Source organism: Strix uralensis, chromosome 17 (assembly GCF_047716275.1).
Source record: "Strix uralensis isolate ZFMK-TIS-50842 chromosome 17, bStrUra1, whole genome shotgun sequence".
Lineage (NCBI taxonomy): Eukaryota > Metazoa > Chordata > Aves > Strigiformes > Strigidae > Strix > Strix uralensis.
In genome coordinates, this window is record NC_133988.1 from 7,699,409 (window position 1) to 7,715,003 (window position 15,595).

The 15,595-nt window shown below is 41.8% G+C and overlaps 2 protein-coding genes across 4 annotated transcripts in view; one reads left to right on the forward strand and one right to left on the reverse strand.

Moving 5' to 3' along the window:
• Window positions 1-2,267: 2,267 nt before the first annotated feature.
• Window positions 2,268-12,195, reverse strand: SNAP29 (synaptosome associated protein 29). 2 transcript variants are annotated; one of them, XM_074887074.1, is made up of 5 exons: window positions 11,795-12,195; window positions 10,047-10,243; window positions 9,207-9,292; window positions 8,035-8,139; window positions 2,268-6,318 (listed from the first exon to the last, which is right to left on the reverse strand). In XM_074887074.1, the coding sequence occupies exons 1-5, from the start codon at window positions 12,011-12,013 to the stop codon at window positions 6,161-6,163; spliced, it is 765 nt and encodes a 254-aa protein (XP_074743175.1). In that variant the 5' UTR covers window positions 12,014-12,195; the 3' UTR covers window positions 2,268-6,160. The 2 variants fall into 2 exon arrangements, with proteins under 2 accessions (XP_074743175.1, XP_074743174.1); XM_074887073.1 differs by having other exon boundaries at window positions 8,035-8,142.
• A 329-nt stretch (window positions 12,196-12,524) lies between these two features.
• PI4KA (phosphatidylinositol 4-kinase alpha) overlaps window positions 12,525-15,595 on the forward strand; it is a 62,272-nt gene continuing 59,201 nt past the window's right edge. Inside the window, exons 1-2 of one of the 2 annotated variants that reach the window (XM_074887552.1) lie at window positions 12,525-12,746; window positions 15,377-15,493. In XM_074887552.1, coding sequence (XP_074743653.1) covers window positions 12,525-12,746; window positions 15,377-15,493 — 339 coding nt within the window. The remainder of the gene's footprint in view (window positions 12,747-15,376; window positions 15,494-15,595) is intronic. The other variant, XM_074887553.1, reaches the window with a different exon arrangement.

Below are 15,595 nucleotides of genomic sequence, written 5' to 3' on the forward strand. Positions count from 1 at the left end.
CTAGCCAACAAACATCAGATGCAAACACTGGGGTGGCACAGTAATTCCAAGAGAAATCTGGGGCTCAAATCTTAGGACAAAGCGAGTCAGATTTTAGTACCTAATTTGAACTTAATTAAGACTGGCAAAATTAATACTGATGAGAGCTTATTGAAGAAAAGCTCTTCCCTTAGTTTTTTCTTTCCCATAGGATGGAGAGTGAGTGAATTTAAAGGGTGAAAGTACAAGGAAGAAACTGGTGAAGACACAGGAAATGTTCAGTGAGACAAAGCAAACTGATTAATGTCTTGAACGTAGGGAAAGACTAAAAGTCAGGAACGAAGAACCTAGACTTGACCTATTTTACAAAATACATCATGTCAGTAAGAAAGTTTGAGTCAAACCAAAGGAAAATAAACTGTATATTTTTTCCCAACAGATGTAACATGCCTGTCCTTAAATTGTAAACTTTTTTGGGCAGTGTCTCCCACTCTCTAGGGCTGTCAGCACCCAACACACACATTCCAAGCTGTATCATTTTCTTTCTACACTGAAGGGTTAATACACAGAGCATGGCCTTGGTGGCACACTTCATACTCTTGCTGTCCTAGCTGACCCTCGAAGGCTGCGAGACACACTGGAGCAGGGCAAAGGTTTCTTCTTCCAAGCGACAGAAATTCTAGCAGCTTTTCAGAGTACTGATCTGCAGGCAGAGCTCACCATCGGCAGATGACTGCTATCCATTAACAGAAAGAGCAGATTTACAATTAATGTGGAGGAAAAAGAAGGATCATCTAGAATGAAGATGCCAAGGAGATCCATTGTTTTCCCAAAAGTATCCACAGCTAGAGCTGGAAGCCCATTTTCTAGAAGGTTCTACCTCACCAACAGCAAAGTCACAATCCATCTAGACTTTTTATAGCTGAGGCAGGGCTCCAAAGTCACTGTATTTAGAAAACCCTGCCTGGCATTCAGGGATCTTCCTGATTTGGCAGTCTGTTTATTCTGGGGGAACCTCCCTGCTTTCTTTCAAGTGAGCCTTACCAAGCCTTGAGTGCTGGCCCTAATGCAGATCTTCATATTTTCCCACTTTGGGAACATGTAACATTTATTTGGAAGAAAACAAACCAACGAACCACCTACTAAAATTAAATGAAAACTGTAGAACTCCCTCCTAAAAACAAACCTCTGTTCAGAAGCAGGGAAAAGGGGGAGAGGCAAGCAGAAGCATGAGGATCATTCATTCCAACAGCACCTGCTCTTCCTGCTTTTACATGCATGAGCATCTTTTACCTCCCCTTCCCTCTCTCACTCCCCAGAAAGGCAGGGACTGTGCTGTAAGCAAGAAAGTCCTTGAGAAAATGGAAGGGTTGAAATGCCTGACCAGCCATAAACAGATTTGTGTTAGACACTCTCTCTTCTAAGACCCAGAAACTGATTCTCCATGCAAGCAGAGCAAGCTAATAATATTCCCGGCAGAGATCCAGAATCCACTGCACTGCTCCATTCTCTACCATCTTCACTGTGCTCTTTGCATTATTTTGATTTTTCTATTTGCAACAATAAAGTGCAGAGATGGAAGGAGCTCTCAATTCCCTTTTGTTGAAGAACTCTTAGTACAAAGGCAGCAAAACAAAGTTATCTGGATTTTTAAAAAAAACCTGTCAATCTCTTTAGCATATTGACTTTCCCTTTTCAGAGCTTTTGTACAAGCACTTCTGCATCTCTGCTTTATGGTATCAAACAAAATTAAAATCCACTACAAAAAAAATTTGAGAAGCCAAGTTCTTCCCTTCATATACAGAGGAGAACCTAACTGAAAGTCAGGACATTCTGAAGTTTTCTGCCATCACCAAATCCAGGACCACACAGGAATATTACATACCTGTTGGTTTAAGTTTTCAAGCAGGTAAACATTTTTTTGCCTTACTCCTACTCCACCTGCTTTATTCATGCATACATCCAGTTAGATTGTTCCTGGTAACACCAAGCACTATGGCAAGATTACTTTTCAAGCAACATCTTGAATTATTTTATCATCACAAGTTTTACAAAAATAAATGTCTGTTTGCATTCCTCTTTCTGGATCTAAAAGAATCTACTCAAGAGTCAAGTAGAAATGTAAATATCCTCTTTTTATTCTCAGAAATCAAAACCTACCACCTGCAAACTTATTTCCATTCTGGCACAAACCTAAAGTAGGTCCAGCATTCTAACAGATCACAGGAAAGAAGTGTCAATGAATTTGTAGTCAAAGAATTTTGGGAAATAAATGCAAAAACTCTTCATTAACAATAAGCACCTTTATTGACCGTCTTATCATTCAACATTCATTTAGTTCAATCTCCTAAATTGCTAACTACAGTCCAGTTTAGCATTTAATTAAAAGATTTCAGTTTGACTTGTATAAAAAGTGTCATACCTGGGTGGCACAGAATTAAAGTACTATTCAAAAAAGCCACAGACACAAATAATTGCTACCTGTGATTTTGAAAATTAAGCTCCATATATTTCAAAGTCAAAATTAACACATATCCTCCATATGATGTTATGCTTGTAAAAATGCCTACAAAAATGTTTGTTCAGAAGGCAAAGTGGTTGGAAAGTATTTTCTATTTCACCATTTAACAAATGACATCACTTTACAAAAACTACTAGGCAGCAAAATATTTCAGATAGATTTCACACATTAAAAAAACAACCCAACATCATACGGTGTCCCAACAATTTCCATAGGCCAACAGAGTTCAGCATAGCAACAAATCTGTGTAGTACAGACTAAAATTCAGCTATGCATCATGTTACAGTAATCTAACGCTCAGGAAATTTAAAAATTAAATCACCTAGGAATCTAGTGGTCAGATAATGGTTATTCCCACCTCTTTTTTTTCCTTGCTGTTTTTAGAGTATGTCTTCTTATATCTTATGTTAGGAAGGGTATGTGACTTCCTGGCATTTAAAACCGCTTCTAAAATTTATTAGCAAGCTCTCTGAGAAGAAAATCACCTTTTATAGAGATGACTTAATTATTTGGGTTTTTTGCTATCTTCTGTCCTCAATATTAAACTTCTACTCAAGCCAATAAGAATAAAATCAGAGCTATTTTGCTGCAAGGACACCAGTTTCTATGCCAACATGAGTATTTAGGCAAAATCATTTAACTTATCAAGTTAGCGGTTGAGTATAAATTAAATTTCTTCTGAAAGTCCTATAACCTTACACAAGGTAAGTTTTTCAACAATATCCAAGAATTAAAACTCTATCTCAGGAAACAGTAAGAAAAGCTATTGAATTAAGTCCTTCATAACACATGCAAAATGACATTTCCTGGAAGGGCAAATGTCATGTGGTTTTTTTTCCTTTAAATTCCCCCTTTCTGCAGGATGGAAAGTTATTCAAATGAGAAAAAAGAAATTCATCACTATTACAAAATAGTGTTGTCTCATGTCAAGTTCTTTATCAGCATAAAGCATCTGTATGAAAGCTGAGAAAAGGAATTCAGTTTGTAGCAGGAATTCAGTTATACCCATGCACAATCTTTTTTCCCCCCACAAAAGAAATCCAATGTGGGAAATAATCCTTTAAAACAAGGCCATTAAAACAAAAATAATAAATAGAGCAGGAAAGCCTAAGCAAAGACATATACTACTGAGACAGTGAATGGGATCATTAGAAGAGATGAGAAGCTAGACCTCTGTATAACTTCCACACAGCTGAGATCCTGGTTTTCTAGGCTGCTTGAATCATGAGGTTCTTAAAGCAGAAACATGGTTTTAATTTTTTATTCCCCTTCCCTGCCTGTGTTTCTGAAGGCATCAGAGATCTCCAGGATGCAGTAAACATTTCATAAGGCTAATACAACTAAACAGTTGACCAAAAACTTGAGCTTGTTTCATGAAATAATTTATACTAAAAAAAAAAGGAATAGCTTATATCAGAAAGGCTACATGCTTCACTCTTAAATCAACAAAAAATTTGGCCTGGATTCAAGCTCCACTTTTCTTACACATAACAACCAGATCTTCCAGCTACATTTTTCCTCCATTAGCCATAACTTAATGTAGAAAGTCTCAGTGTACATCCTAGTTACTAGTCTTACTCTGGAAAAAATTTAGTTATGAAATAGTTGCATTCAGGTGAAGGCAGATTTCACACTAAAAGGAGTAAATTACCAGCAATTTTTGGTATTCTCTGTTCTGGAGAGAATTTAAAGAGCCTTTCTAAGGTGTAAGCGTTTCTGTTAACCAGCATTGGGATAGGAAAAAATACAAGTCTTTCCACCCTTTTTATTAAAAGGAGAAAGTCAAATAAGAAACTAAACCAGGTATAATTAAAATGTCAATCTTCTTTCACTGAGGTACTTAACATTTTGAAAACTAATGATTGTATCATTTACTAAATAAATGTTATCAACCATCCTGAGACATCAAATCATATCATAAATACTCTAACAGAGTAAGAATTAATCATGGTATACACCCAAAAAGTTAGATGATACATTGATATTAATAAGGTTTTTTATGGTTCCAAATGAGCATAAATGACACAAAGTGAAAATTAAAAAGCAATTAAACATACTCAATAGCTCAAAGTTTTATGCCCCTGCAAAACACATTTTCTTAGAGGCTGAAATCAATGACATCAGTAACACAAGGTGAAACAGAGGCTCACCTTAAATCTAATTCACAACTCTACTTTGCTAGTAATCCCAGGAATAATAATTTTTTCCACAATACCATGTCCAAGAACTGTAGCTTTTTTAGCTATTTACTTTTGTTCAGGTGAACTTTCGTAAGATGCAGTAAAACAAGAAAGGCTCAACATTTCTTTTATCTCCTTACCACCTGGGTGCGCTTTGTAGCAAGTGAGCTCAAGGCAACAAATCCCTTGAAAAAAGGGAAATGGGAGGGTGTGCATGTGATGTTCATGAAGGATACAAGCTTGATAGCCCTGAACACCAAGGTCATCCTTTAATTCACAAGATAATGTGGCACCAGCTCAGGAAAATAAATCTCCTCTTAGCCACTCATTATAATTTGTGATAGCGAGCGTTGCAATACTGACACAGGTCCCTCGGTCTCTCCAAACCAAAATAACTTACTTGTTTTCAAGACAGACAGCAAGTTCTCATTGTCATGTCTTCAAGCTGGAACAGAATTGTAATTCTTAAAAACAGTCACATTACCTAGGAAAATGCAGCATCTGCTCAATCCCTAATCACATTTGAAATAAATGTTAAAGAATAATCTCCTATGATCTGTTTGTGCAGTATCAGACCAACTCTCCATTTCTAAAATGGAATCTATTTTTCCAATAACCACCTAACTGAATAAGCTGAGGAAGAACAGAAAACAAAAAAACAGATGCTGACAAGTTCTACAAAAGAATCTTTAAGAGCACGTATGTTTAAGTCCTCATTTGTTATCCAAACTTTTTGGATCACTGTCAACCAACATTTTCCTCAGACTGTAAGATACCCGTAGAGATCTTCACTGAAAATACCATAAAGGTGATAGCATTTAGTGACCCAAACATAAAAACCACAGGTCGTGGATCTACCATTTGGCAGAAGTCATCTTCGGAAAGGGAACACCCACAGAATATTATCATTACTGCATGACACCCTTGATATTTTACAACTTCCACAGAACAGTTCGTTCCTTAAGCCCCAGAAATGCCAGAGAACAGTCACTTCGAATTATTTTTACAGCTGGATATCGGCATTTTTTCAGAATTTAAAATAGCTGTAGGTAAACAGAATTAGCAACATTTGTTCTGAACAAAGAAGCACATTCTGTTCCCCCTGCCCCCTCCCCAAAACAGAGGCAAAATGCAGTTACTTTTCTCATGACAGCTCCCAGGCCAAGGACACTGAAGCTTTGTAGATTGCAAATTCCTCCATGCACATGACACACAGTTATACAATTGAGCAGGGTATCCAGCACAAAAGCATTTACCAAGTGCTGAGAGATTTTACTCAACATGCACTTTTCCCATGTACATTAAGAAGAAATTTAAGGTATTATGCTGCACTTAAGATTATGCAATTTTAATGACAACAAAATCAATAACTTAGCAGAAAAAAAGAGAAACAGATACTGTCCAAGATTTTTTTAAGAGATTGGTTGAGCTAAGACATCCAAGAAGAACTGACGCTGGACAAAAAAATTTCTAAAAGCTTTTAAAGTTGTCGGACTTTTTTATCAGTGCTTTTAATATTGACGTCCAGTGTCTCTACTTTTTTTGTTAGCCGATCGAGCATATCATCTTGCTCATCTATTTCTGTCTGCAGACCAAGGGCTAGGTTTTTCAGACGACTCAACCCAGAAGACATCTCATCTGTCAACAAAGAGAGGGACCATAAGGAATCAAAGCAGTATAAAGCATGTTGTTTAAATGGACATGATCGGGATTCCTTCTTCTCCAAACCCCCGGGTTAGAAAATGTTAGTTACAACTGCGCAAGTCTGAGTGTTCTTCAATAGTGGAAGCACCAGTATTTTAACACTTCTACTGCATTTCTACCAGAAATAATCGCTTCCTCCTTTTTCCATTACAAGTTAACTACAAATGCTTAAAACCGAACTGGATCGCAAGTGACATACCCTGTAATGCAGTGTTTACTTTTTTTCAAAAAACGTATTTTATATAAAATTAGGTACATTGTTTCTCAGCTCAGTACATGCAATATGCTCATTGCCTCAATTGTTTTTCTTTAAACTTCATGCAGAGACGTGGGCAATACACTGAAGATTTAAGCAGTCAGTTATTTAACATAGATGGAAAAATCCCATTTCCAGATTTTCTCATCTGGTTACAAGGAAACCATTTTAGTGCAAGGCTGATTGGTATAAATGCTTCTGTAAGCATAGTAAGTTTTGCACAGCTTTGGAGTAGAAGAAATGTGCTTCCACTGACTCTCATGCTTGACTATTTCTCTTTGATCTATTCCTTTCTGATTTCTTTCCAATCTCTTCTTTCTAGGTCAGCTAAACAGTGACACATGTAAGCAAAGAGGCACTTTGTATATATGCTGCAGAACAAAGGAAGAGAAAGTCAGCTGAATGGTTTGGGGAAGTAATAAAAGAAATGCAGCAAATTCACAAATTAAATATTCAGTGCCTTTCGATTCTTCTATTTTCTGCAAAACATGTTTATTTCAGAAGCTGCATGCAGTTGTAAATTCTTTGGGTCCAAACTGATGTACATTTTAATATCTAACTATCAGGTAAGCTGAATGCATCCTTTGATGTAAGTGGTAAGCTTTAGAAAAAGAGGTAGTAAATATCCATACTGGTATAACCTGATCAATTTGAAGCAGTATTTCCTTATTAATATCACTAGTGCCTGCTTAATAAGATTTTTCAGAATGGATGGATAAGCCTTGTTATCCCAGTGATATTCCAGTCAACTTACAGAATGAATCAAATAAACATTTTCATATCTTGAATGCAAGTGTTTTGGGATACTTCAGCACCGTCTCCTCATTCAAATGACGGAGATTTGTTAGCATACTCACATTTGGTAAGAGCGTTTTTCTTACTGTCAATATATGATCTATGGGGACTCATGCTTTTAGTGTGGGTCTTTTTCCCCTGGTCTCTTTGTTCAGGGACAGTTCAAAATCTAACCATTTCTAAAGCACAAGCATGTTGCAGAAGAGTTGAAGTATTGATGCCAATCATGTATTAGTTTCCGCAGTAGATTTATACTATTCCAGGCATCCTAGCCAGTTTGTTTCCAGCTGGTTTTGTGTGAAATGCATTTCTAAGTCATATGTGTTATTAATATTTGCAAACAGTTGGCCCACAGACATCCCACAGCATTCTACCATTCAAATAATGTAGATTTCAATCAAACTCTGAATTCGGCCATGCAGATAGTTCTGAAATGCAGAATACAGGCAAATGATTTTTTTGGTTTATATTATCAAATTTCACATGTGAACTAAACAAAGAAGTGTTGGTTGGCAATAATTACTTAGTAATTTTCTCTGGCTTAAGAACCAAATACTGGAAATTGTATTACATCAAACAGCTTCAATTTTCTCACTCACCTAAGTTGTTATCAATTTTCTGGTGGTAAGCTCGCAGGTGTTGGTTCTTTGGATAGGAATCCCTTTGCACCGAAGAAACTACATCTGCTTTGTTGAAATCATTGTCTGCTATGAGTATAAAATACAGAATATTATATAATAAAAAAGCTAGCAAAAAGAGGCTTTAAAGTTTTAGAAGGGCTACTAAAAATTAGTCTGACCACAGCTGCCATGTAATCACATAACTTGCTAACAGGAGTATCAAAAGTAGCCCAACACCACTATCTATAGGGCACCCCTCAAGATGAACCATTATTAAGCTACAGTTATTCTCTTTTGGGATGCCTTTTGTAGTTCTACTAGGCAGTTGAGAGAAAAAAAGAAAAAAAACAGCCACCCAACAGAGCAGGTAGGTTGGTAACCTCTACCAGCAGTTAAATGTTCCCCCAGGTCAAGCCACCAGAGAGTTATTTGTGCCCTCTACTGTACAGACTTGTAATATTATGGGGAGTGGAAGTGATATTAGTGTCACCAAATAGCATTTCTTTACTTATAGAACTACAACTATAAATATATCCTACTGCCTTCTCACTCTTTAACTAAGTAATTGAACCTCACTTAAGGAAAGGAAATTATTTTGTACATAAAAGTCACTACAGACGTTAACACATTGTGAGAATGGGGAACAAGACCAAACCCTGTGCGCTTCCTTGCATATATCAAGTAATGACTTCTGTATGAAGGGTTGGAGTCTGTGCTTGAAATAACAAGGAAAACATATCTGAAAATGATGGTTAAAAAGGAGAACCTCTGAATGTGTAAGTTAACATTTTGGCAAACACAGGACAAGGTTGCCTGCACATTGTGTGGATTCTTGATTATAGTCTTCTCTGTGCAAATATAAGCATTGGCTGCTTTTAAAGGCTTTAGTGGATATAGCATAAATCCCCCACAGGAAGGGCTAAGTGAAATCTGTTTCAAAGTAAAAGTTTCACGACTTCACTATGACTATAAGGAGTTTTAGGCGAAACAATTCCCTAGAATTCACAGCCATGAAGGTTGGGATACAAATCTCCAGATGTTAGGCAGCTACATAAGTCAGCAGTTGGGCAGGCTGAAGGGTCTCTGCCTTCACCACTGCGCAAGTTTGCCCCATGATGATAGACATTCAGTGTAAAATAAAGTTGACAAACCTGAATTATCCAGCTTCCTTAAATTTGGATGAGTTTCTTGGTATTTTGACTCTTGTTCTTTGCTAGACATCATTGCTTCTTTTAATCTAGTAATAAAGACAATAAAAAGAAAACATTCCTATGGGCCACAGGCCTCATTCTGAATCTGTTAAACAAGAACAATATATTATTATACAATAAGAGCAAATTTGTTTGACCTGATCCAGAACGTTCCTTTAAAATGAACTACTGGCATTCGTCATCAGTGAAAGCAGAACTGGTCACTTTAGTGCAAAAATAGCATATGGAAACTTTGATATCAGAACTAAAACTGTATCTTCCATCTTGGAGGCAACATATTCCTTTCCTCTAGTGGAGGATGGAGGGAGGAGGGAAGGAGGAAATCAATCCATGCAGCATTACCAGGTTTTACATAAGTTTCTCAGCTAAGACAGACAAGTACTGTTAAGACACCGTAATTTAACTGCAATTAATCTTTATTTTCAGCTTTTAATAGAAGCTAGAGAAATACACATAATATTTAACTGGAAGCATGTCAATGCTATAAATCATGATTTCCTGATAAGGCTCAAGTAAGCACAATAATTCAGGAGACTGAAGAATTACTTGTGTAATTTTGTGTAATTGTTTGAAGTAATTCCCCACAAATACGCAGTTATTCTTATCACTACAAATATAAAAAAGTAAAAATATTTTTCTCAGAGTTAAAAGAAAAAGGGAGCTAGACACTATCTCAGGACTTTACTTGACAAAATCAGATCTTTTAAGTTCCGATTTTCTGGTGACATTTCAGAGATGCTGTGGGAGATAATTCCCAAGTAAAATGTTTATTTTACTCACCTACTGTTAGCATAATATTCAGGGGTTCCATTCTGCTCTGGCTTGCTCTCTGGAGGTTTGGCTTTGAAGTAGTTTACCAAGCCCCCCCAAACACTCTTAATGCTGTTTATGTGCCTTTGACTAGTCTTCAAGTCCTGGTCCATTTTATCTACCATCTGTTCTGTGCGCTTCAGTGCCTCTCCTTGACGTACAAGCTCCTAACAGATATTGAGAGAAAAAGACAAGCTAGTAAAGCCAAGATAAACTGAAACATCAAACATTTAACAGACGCTCTACAGAAAAACAACAGAGTTCCTCCATCTACGTAGATTATTTCTGAACGCATATAGCTTTTTCACCCGCCCCTCTTCCTCCAGGGCATTTTAATTAAGAGCTGCTAGTCAGCCACAGCATTAACCAGCTATAAAAACCTCATCACTCCACAAAGGTTCCTGACACCTACCACAAACAGCATCCAGGAATTTTCTGTATTGGCCTTTTGTCAGGTTGACATTTGCATCTCTTCTTGATGGAACAAGCATGGCACCAGATGGGTGATGTAGTGAAAATGCAAAGGTTTGTGACAGCAAAATGAGAAAGCAGAACTATTTTTAGGTGTGAATGACACCTTCATTGGGAAGGGATACTATTTTCACATTACTGATGTTCCCAATACTGATGTTACAAACAGAATAATCAGAGAAAATAATCACAAATAGAATTTTTTCATACCGCAGGAATAATCTTTTAGCTAATACTAACAGGGCAGGATTTAGAAATTTTGATATATACAACTAAGTTATTTTCTATTTCAATAGCACAAACACTATTCCAAAGTAATCCCAAGATTAATTCTGGCAGGCAAGTTACCTGCAGCTAACGCTAGCGCAAAACAAAGAACTTGTGTTCGTATTCTCTCTAAACTTTGGGGAATTCTAGTTTAAATTGCCCCCCCCCCCATAGAGCAGCAAACACATACAGTTCAAGTTTCACCACGAGCCCTGTGTTAAGTCTAAATTCTTGATTCCTCATGTCTGCTTCTCCAGAGAGACAAATCACAAGCCCGCAAGTTTGCAGAAGTGCTACCAAGAGCCCTCTTCGGCATAAGCACCTACTGCAGCTTCTGAACTCTCTCGGGTTAATTTAGGCAACCACGTTACTAAGGCTCAATGAAACCTCCCATTAGCAGGTGACACAATGGACAAGACCTTTACGATGTCTCTAAGTATAAACTCTATTCTGAAACAAGGCCAAAAGAATGAAGGAAATGATTAATCAGGATGAAGCGAGCACATCACAAACAACTAACAGGGCAGTTTCATCAAGAGAACTGCTGAAAACTTTTTAGTCTGATAAAAAGAGGCATAAATGCCATTGATAAGACTTAGTAAGAGTTGTTAAAAGCAGATGAAAACACAGGCAAGTCCTAGTCTCAGTATTATACAGAGAGGATCTACCTGTGATTTTTTTCCCTCAAAAACCAAACCGCCTCCACCCAGAAAATCAGCCTGCAATAACCCAGAGGGATATGTTGTCTCCGAAACACTGAATAACTCTAAAAAGAGATGTTTCGGGAGACTTTCGGGGGAAAAGAGAAAACAAGACACGCATTCGCATTCCCCAGGAGGTTTACCCCGGACACGCCCGGCGGGCGGCGGCAGGCGCAGGGCAGCCCCTGGGCCGTACATCGCAGCCGCCCCAGGACAAGGCTCCGTTCTCGGCTCGCCCCCCTCCCCCGAGCCGCGCTGTCCCGCGGGGCCGCGACCCACCTCGGAGGCGGCCACACCGATCCGCTCGGACTCGTAGAGGAGCGAGAGGGAGCGGGCGGTGCTGTCGGCGGTGGCGGCGGAGCGACGCAGCACCTCCTGCTGCAGGTACCGCTGCCGCTCGGCGCCGCTCGCCTCCCCGCTGCCCCTCGCCGGCTGCCACGCCGCCGCCTCCTCCTCCTCCTCGGCGAAGGGGTTGTAGCTCTTCGGGAGGGCCGACATAGTGCCACCGACAGCGCGTCGCGAAGAAAGCGTCCGCGGTGAGCGCTTCAGGGAGGCGGCGCCCTCAGCCCTCGCTCCTCAGAGGCCGGGCCGGGCCTGCCCCGCCGTTCGCTGCCGAGCCCCCGCCTCAGGCCGCGGCCCAGCTCCTTCCGCCCACAGGCCGGCACCGCGCGCCGGGCGGAACCACCGCACAACCCCCCCCCAGGGGCGGGGCGAGCGCGCGGGCTGCCGCGGAGTAATACGCGGTTACTGGGCGGGACCACCGCGGCGGAAGGGGCGTGGGTTGGGCTGGGCGCGCCCTTCTGTAGAGCGGGGCGAGGGGCGGGCGGCGCGGCGGAGAGGGCGGTGCTGCTGCGAGGGGCGGGGCGGGCAGCGAAGCCGCTGCGGGCGCTGCCATCTTTGCGGTGTGATTGGTGGGCCGAGATCCCGTGGGAGGGGGCGGTCTCGCGAGAGGGGGCGGGGCGGGGCGGGCTGGCCGGCGGGCGAGCGGACCCCTGCATTCCCCCGCAATATGGCGGCCGCGGCAGTGGCGGCGGCAGCGGCGGCTGCTGCGACGGCGGCGACGGCAGCGGCGGCTGCGGCGACCACCACTACGGCGGCGGCGGCCGCCACGGCTCCCTCCGCGGGCGCGGGGCGGGGGAGCAGCGGGGGCACCGCGCGCGGCTTCTACTTCAACACGGTGCTGTCGCTGGCGCGGTCGCTGGCGGTGCAGAGCCCGGCGCCGCTGGAGAAGGTGAGGGGCCGTCACGCGTGGGGGGGGGACGGGACTGGGCGAGTGCTCGTGGGGGGGCCGCGTCTGTGGGGGCTGTGTCCGTGGGGACTCTGGGGTTCGTCACGCGTGGGAGCCGGGGGGTTGCGGAGGGGCGTCATGGGAGTGGGAGTTGCGTGTGTGTACGTCACGCGAGTGGAGTCTGCGTGGAAGGGTCGGCATCATGGGCGCCGTGGCAGGGGGGTAGGGAGCCTTTCCTGTGGAGAATATTTGTGTCGCGTGGGTGGGGAGGGTGGTGGCTCACGGCCGTGTGTGAGGGGGGGGTGTCTGGGACGCCTCGCTTGGCCCTGTCATGCGTGGGGACCTGTGACGCGTGTGGGAAGCGGGTCAGAGCCAGTTTCCGTGCCCGCGGGTGGGTTTGTACCCTGGTCCCGTAGGGGCTGTGGCTGTGTCCGTGGGAGGCCGGGCCTGGCGTGTCCACCTGCACCCAGAGGATGCTGCCACCTCAGGTGGGGGCTGTCCTGTGGCCGTGGGAGTGGACTCCAGCACACCAGCCGTGTCCGTGTGTGCGTGGCGGCTCTGGGCCTACGGATGTTTGCATGGCCCATCTTGACCCAAAAATACTGTCACAGCAGGAAGCGTTTGCACAGCTGCCATAGCCGGCACCCTTGGAGCAGTGCCCAGTGTCCTTGCGAGGAACGTGGGTCCTCACAGTGGCTGTGTGTCCCTGAAGTTTGTGGAACGTGGTCTTGTAGGTGTAGTTAGTGTCAGCCCAATTAGGGCTCTTTACTCCACGTATCTGGTTAAATCCAAGCGATGCAATCAGCTCAAGGTAAAATCTACTAGGTTGCGATCAATCTCTACTGAATGTAAAACCTGACAGGGGAATCTTCATCTGGGCTGTTCCCTGCGTGGGTCTCCACTGCTGGCACGGAGCAGCTGGCATGGCCAAGTGGTGTGCTGCTGCGGGGAGGAGACATGGACAGCCTGGTGTTTCAGGAGTTGGCTGCTCTGAGCCCAAAGTGATTGAGCTTCTAAACTGCCTCGTGCAGTGGTGAAAGATGACTAAATTATTGAAAAGCACAGCTCTGTGCTGATGAAAACTATAGTGGTTGTTCTTGGCCAGCTGTTGCAGGGTTCTGTTCTTGGTCTTGTTCTAGAAATCTACCATTGGTCTGACAGCCAACTGTGAATAATTTTTTTAAGCCTTGCTGTTGGCTCACTAATATCCGGGCATTTCTTTTTTTTCTTTTTAGTTTGCGACACTACAGTAGGAGTTAAAAGTTATTAATAGTTCATATTTAGCTAAAGTTATTTACTCACATTATTGCAAATATTAACCTGATGTGGGAAGCATGCATCAGAAGTTATTTTCCAAAGTTCATATTTCCTCTACTGTATTTTATGTTGAGCAAGAGAATTATTTGTGTTGTGTTACAGGTCTTGTAATTATGAGGTCTGGAAGTTTAAGAACCAGAATCTTAAATTCCACTGTGCATCCAGTATTCTTCTAATCCTCTAGGGAAATAGGTTCTTGGTTTAGAAATTTCAAGGCAGGGCATTTAAAGAGTTATCTAAATAGGAAGTAACTTGACATTCAAATATAGGTTTTTTATTATGACAGTCCTTTTTATGTAACATCAAGGAGATTTATAAAAATAGAATATGCTTGTTGCATTTTCCCTTTCTTAACAGTTCCATAGGAAAACAAAGTATTTGGGAGATTGATATATTCCTTAGATATGTGTTTGTGGGTATGGAGTGAAGCAGTAGGTAAGTAGTGAGAAAATAATAGTTCTGGAAACTTAATCTGTTACGTTAAAAGAATTTGAGCAGAAGTCGTACTCAGCTAGGTGACAGTTTGTTGTTCAGTGCTGTATATGAAGAAGGCATTGGTGCAGCTGTAACCAAAGCTCCATCCACCCGGTTATTGTTTAGAGGGACAGAGTGAATATGATACGTACGCCTGCTGCATCTTTCTTGCACATCCAGAATGCCCAATGACTTAGTGGAAGGAAGGCTTTGTTGTACCAGGGATGCAGGAATGAGCTCTGTGCATGTGATGCTTTGAAAAGTTGCAGTAATTCTCTTCGGATGTGGAAACACAAACAGCTTGATCAATGTTGAAAAAAACTTTTAAATCAACCCATGTTGTGGTAAAAATGTTTGACATCTACTTGAGATTCTTCTGTCTTTTTCTGGTTTCTGTCATTCATCACTCTTTCCTAGCCCCTAGATGGTCTCGTTAACATTGATGACTAAAGGAGGGTAATGTGGCCATCTGTCTTCCAGAAAATGGAAAGACTACTGTCTACTTCAGGCATGGGAGGTCTGAATGAGTCTTGAAAACCGCAGCCTGTCAGCTGTTTCTCTGCTGTGAAAATATTTGCAATTGTGCTAGTGCTACCCAGGCCTGTTGCTTGGCGTGCTTTAGGGCATGGACATGAGGCTAGCTCTGCTCCTTAGGAGAGAAGCTGGGAGCTATTTGCATTGCTTTCCTGAGGTCTGCTGGTGGATTTTTTGAAAGGCAGTTTTAACACACGTGCTGTTGTTCCCTTGGATTGTTTTGACACTTTGCATCTTGTTCCGTTCCCTTGGATTGTTTTGACACTTTGGGTCTTGTTCCACTGTTCTTTCCCTCTGCTGTTTTTCAGGTACAAAAACTGCTCTGTATGTGTCCAGTGGATTTTCATGGGATTTTCCAGTTAGATGAACGTCGCAGAGATGCTGTTATTGCTTTAGGAATCTTTCTAATTGAATCTGACCTTCAGGTATTTTTCCACCTTAGGCTAACTCTATTTAACTTGAAAGATTTTGGATTAATTCCAGTTTAGTTGTTCAATGAATGAAAATTTGGTATTTACTCTTTATAA

Excerpts from the sequence above, each read along its gene's own strand:
- SNAP29 (XM_074887073.1), bottom strand. The coding sequence starts at position 12,013 with ATGTCGGCCCTCCCGAAGAGCTACAACCCCTTCGCCGAGGAGGAGGAG. Across the intron at positions 10,244-11,794 it reads TCGGTGTGGCCGCCTCCGAG|GAGCTTGTACGTCAAGGAGA; the intron begins GTGGGTCGCGGC and ends AATATCTGTTAG. Across the intron at positions 8,143-9,206 it reads AAGGAAGCTGGATAATTCAG|CAGACAATGATTTCAACAAA; the intron begins GTTTGTCAACTT and ends TTATACTCATAG.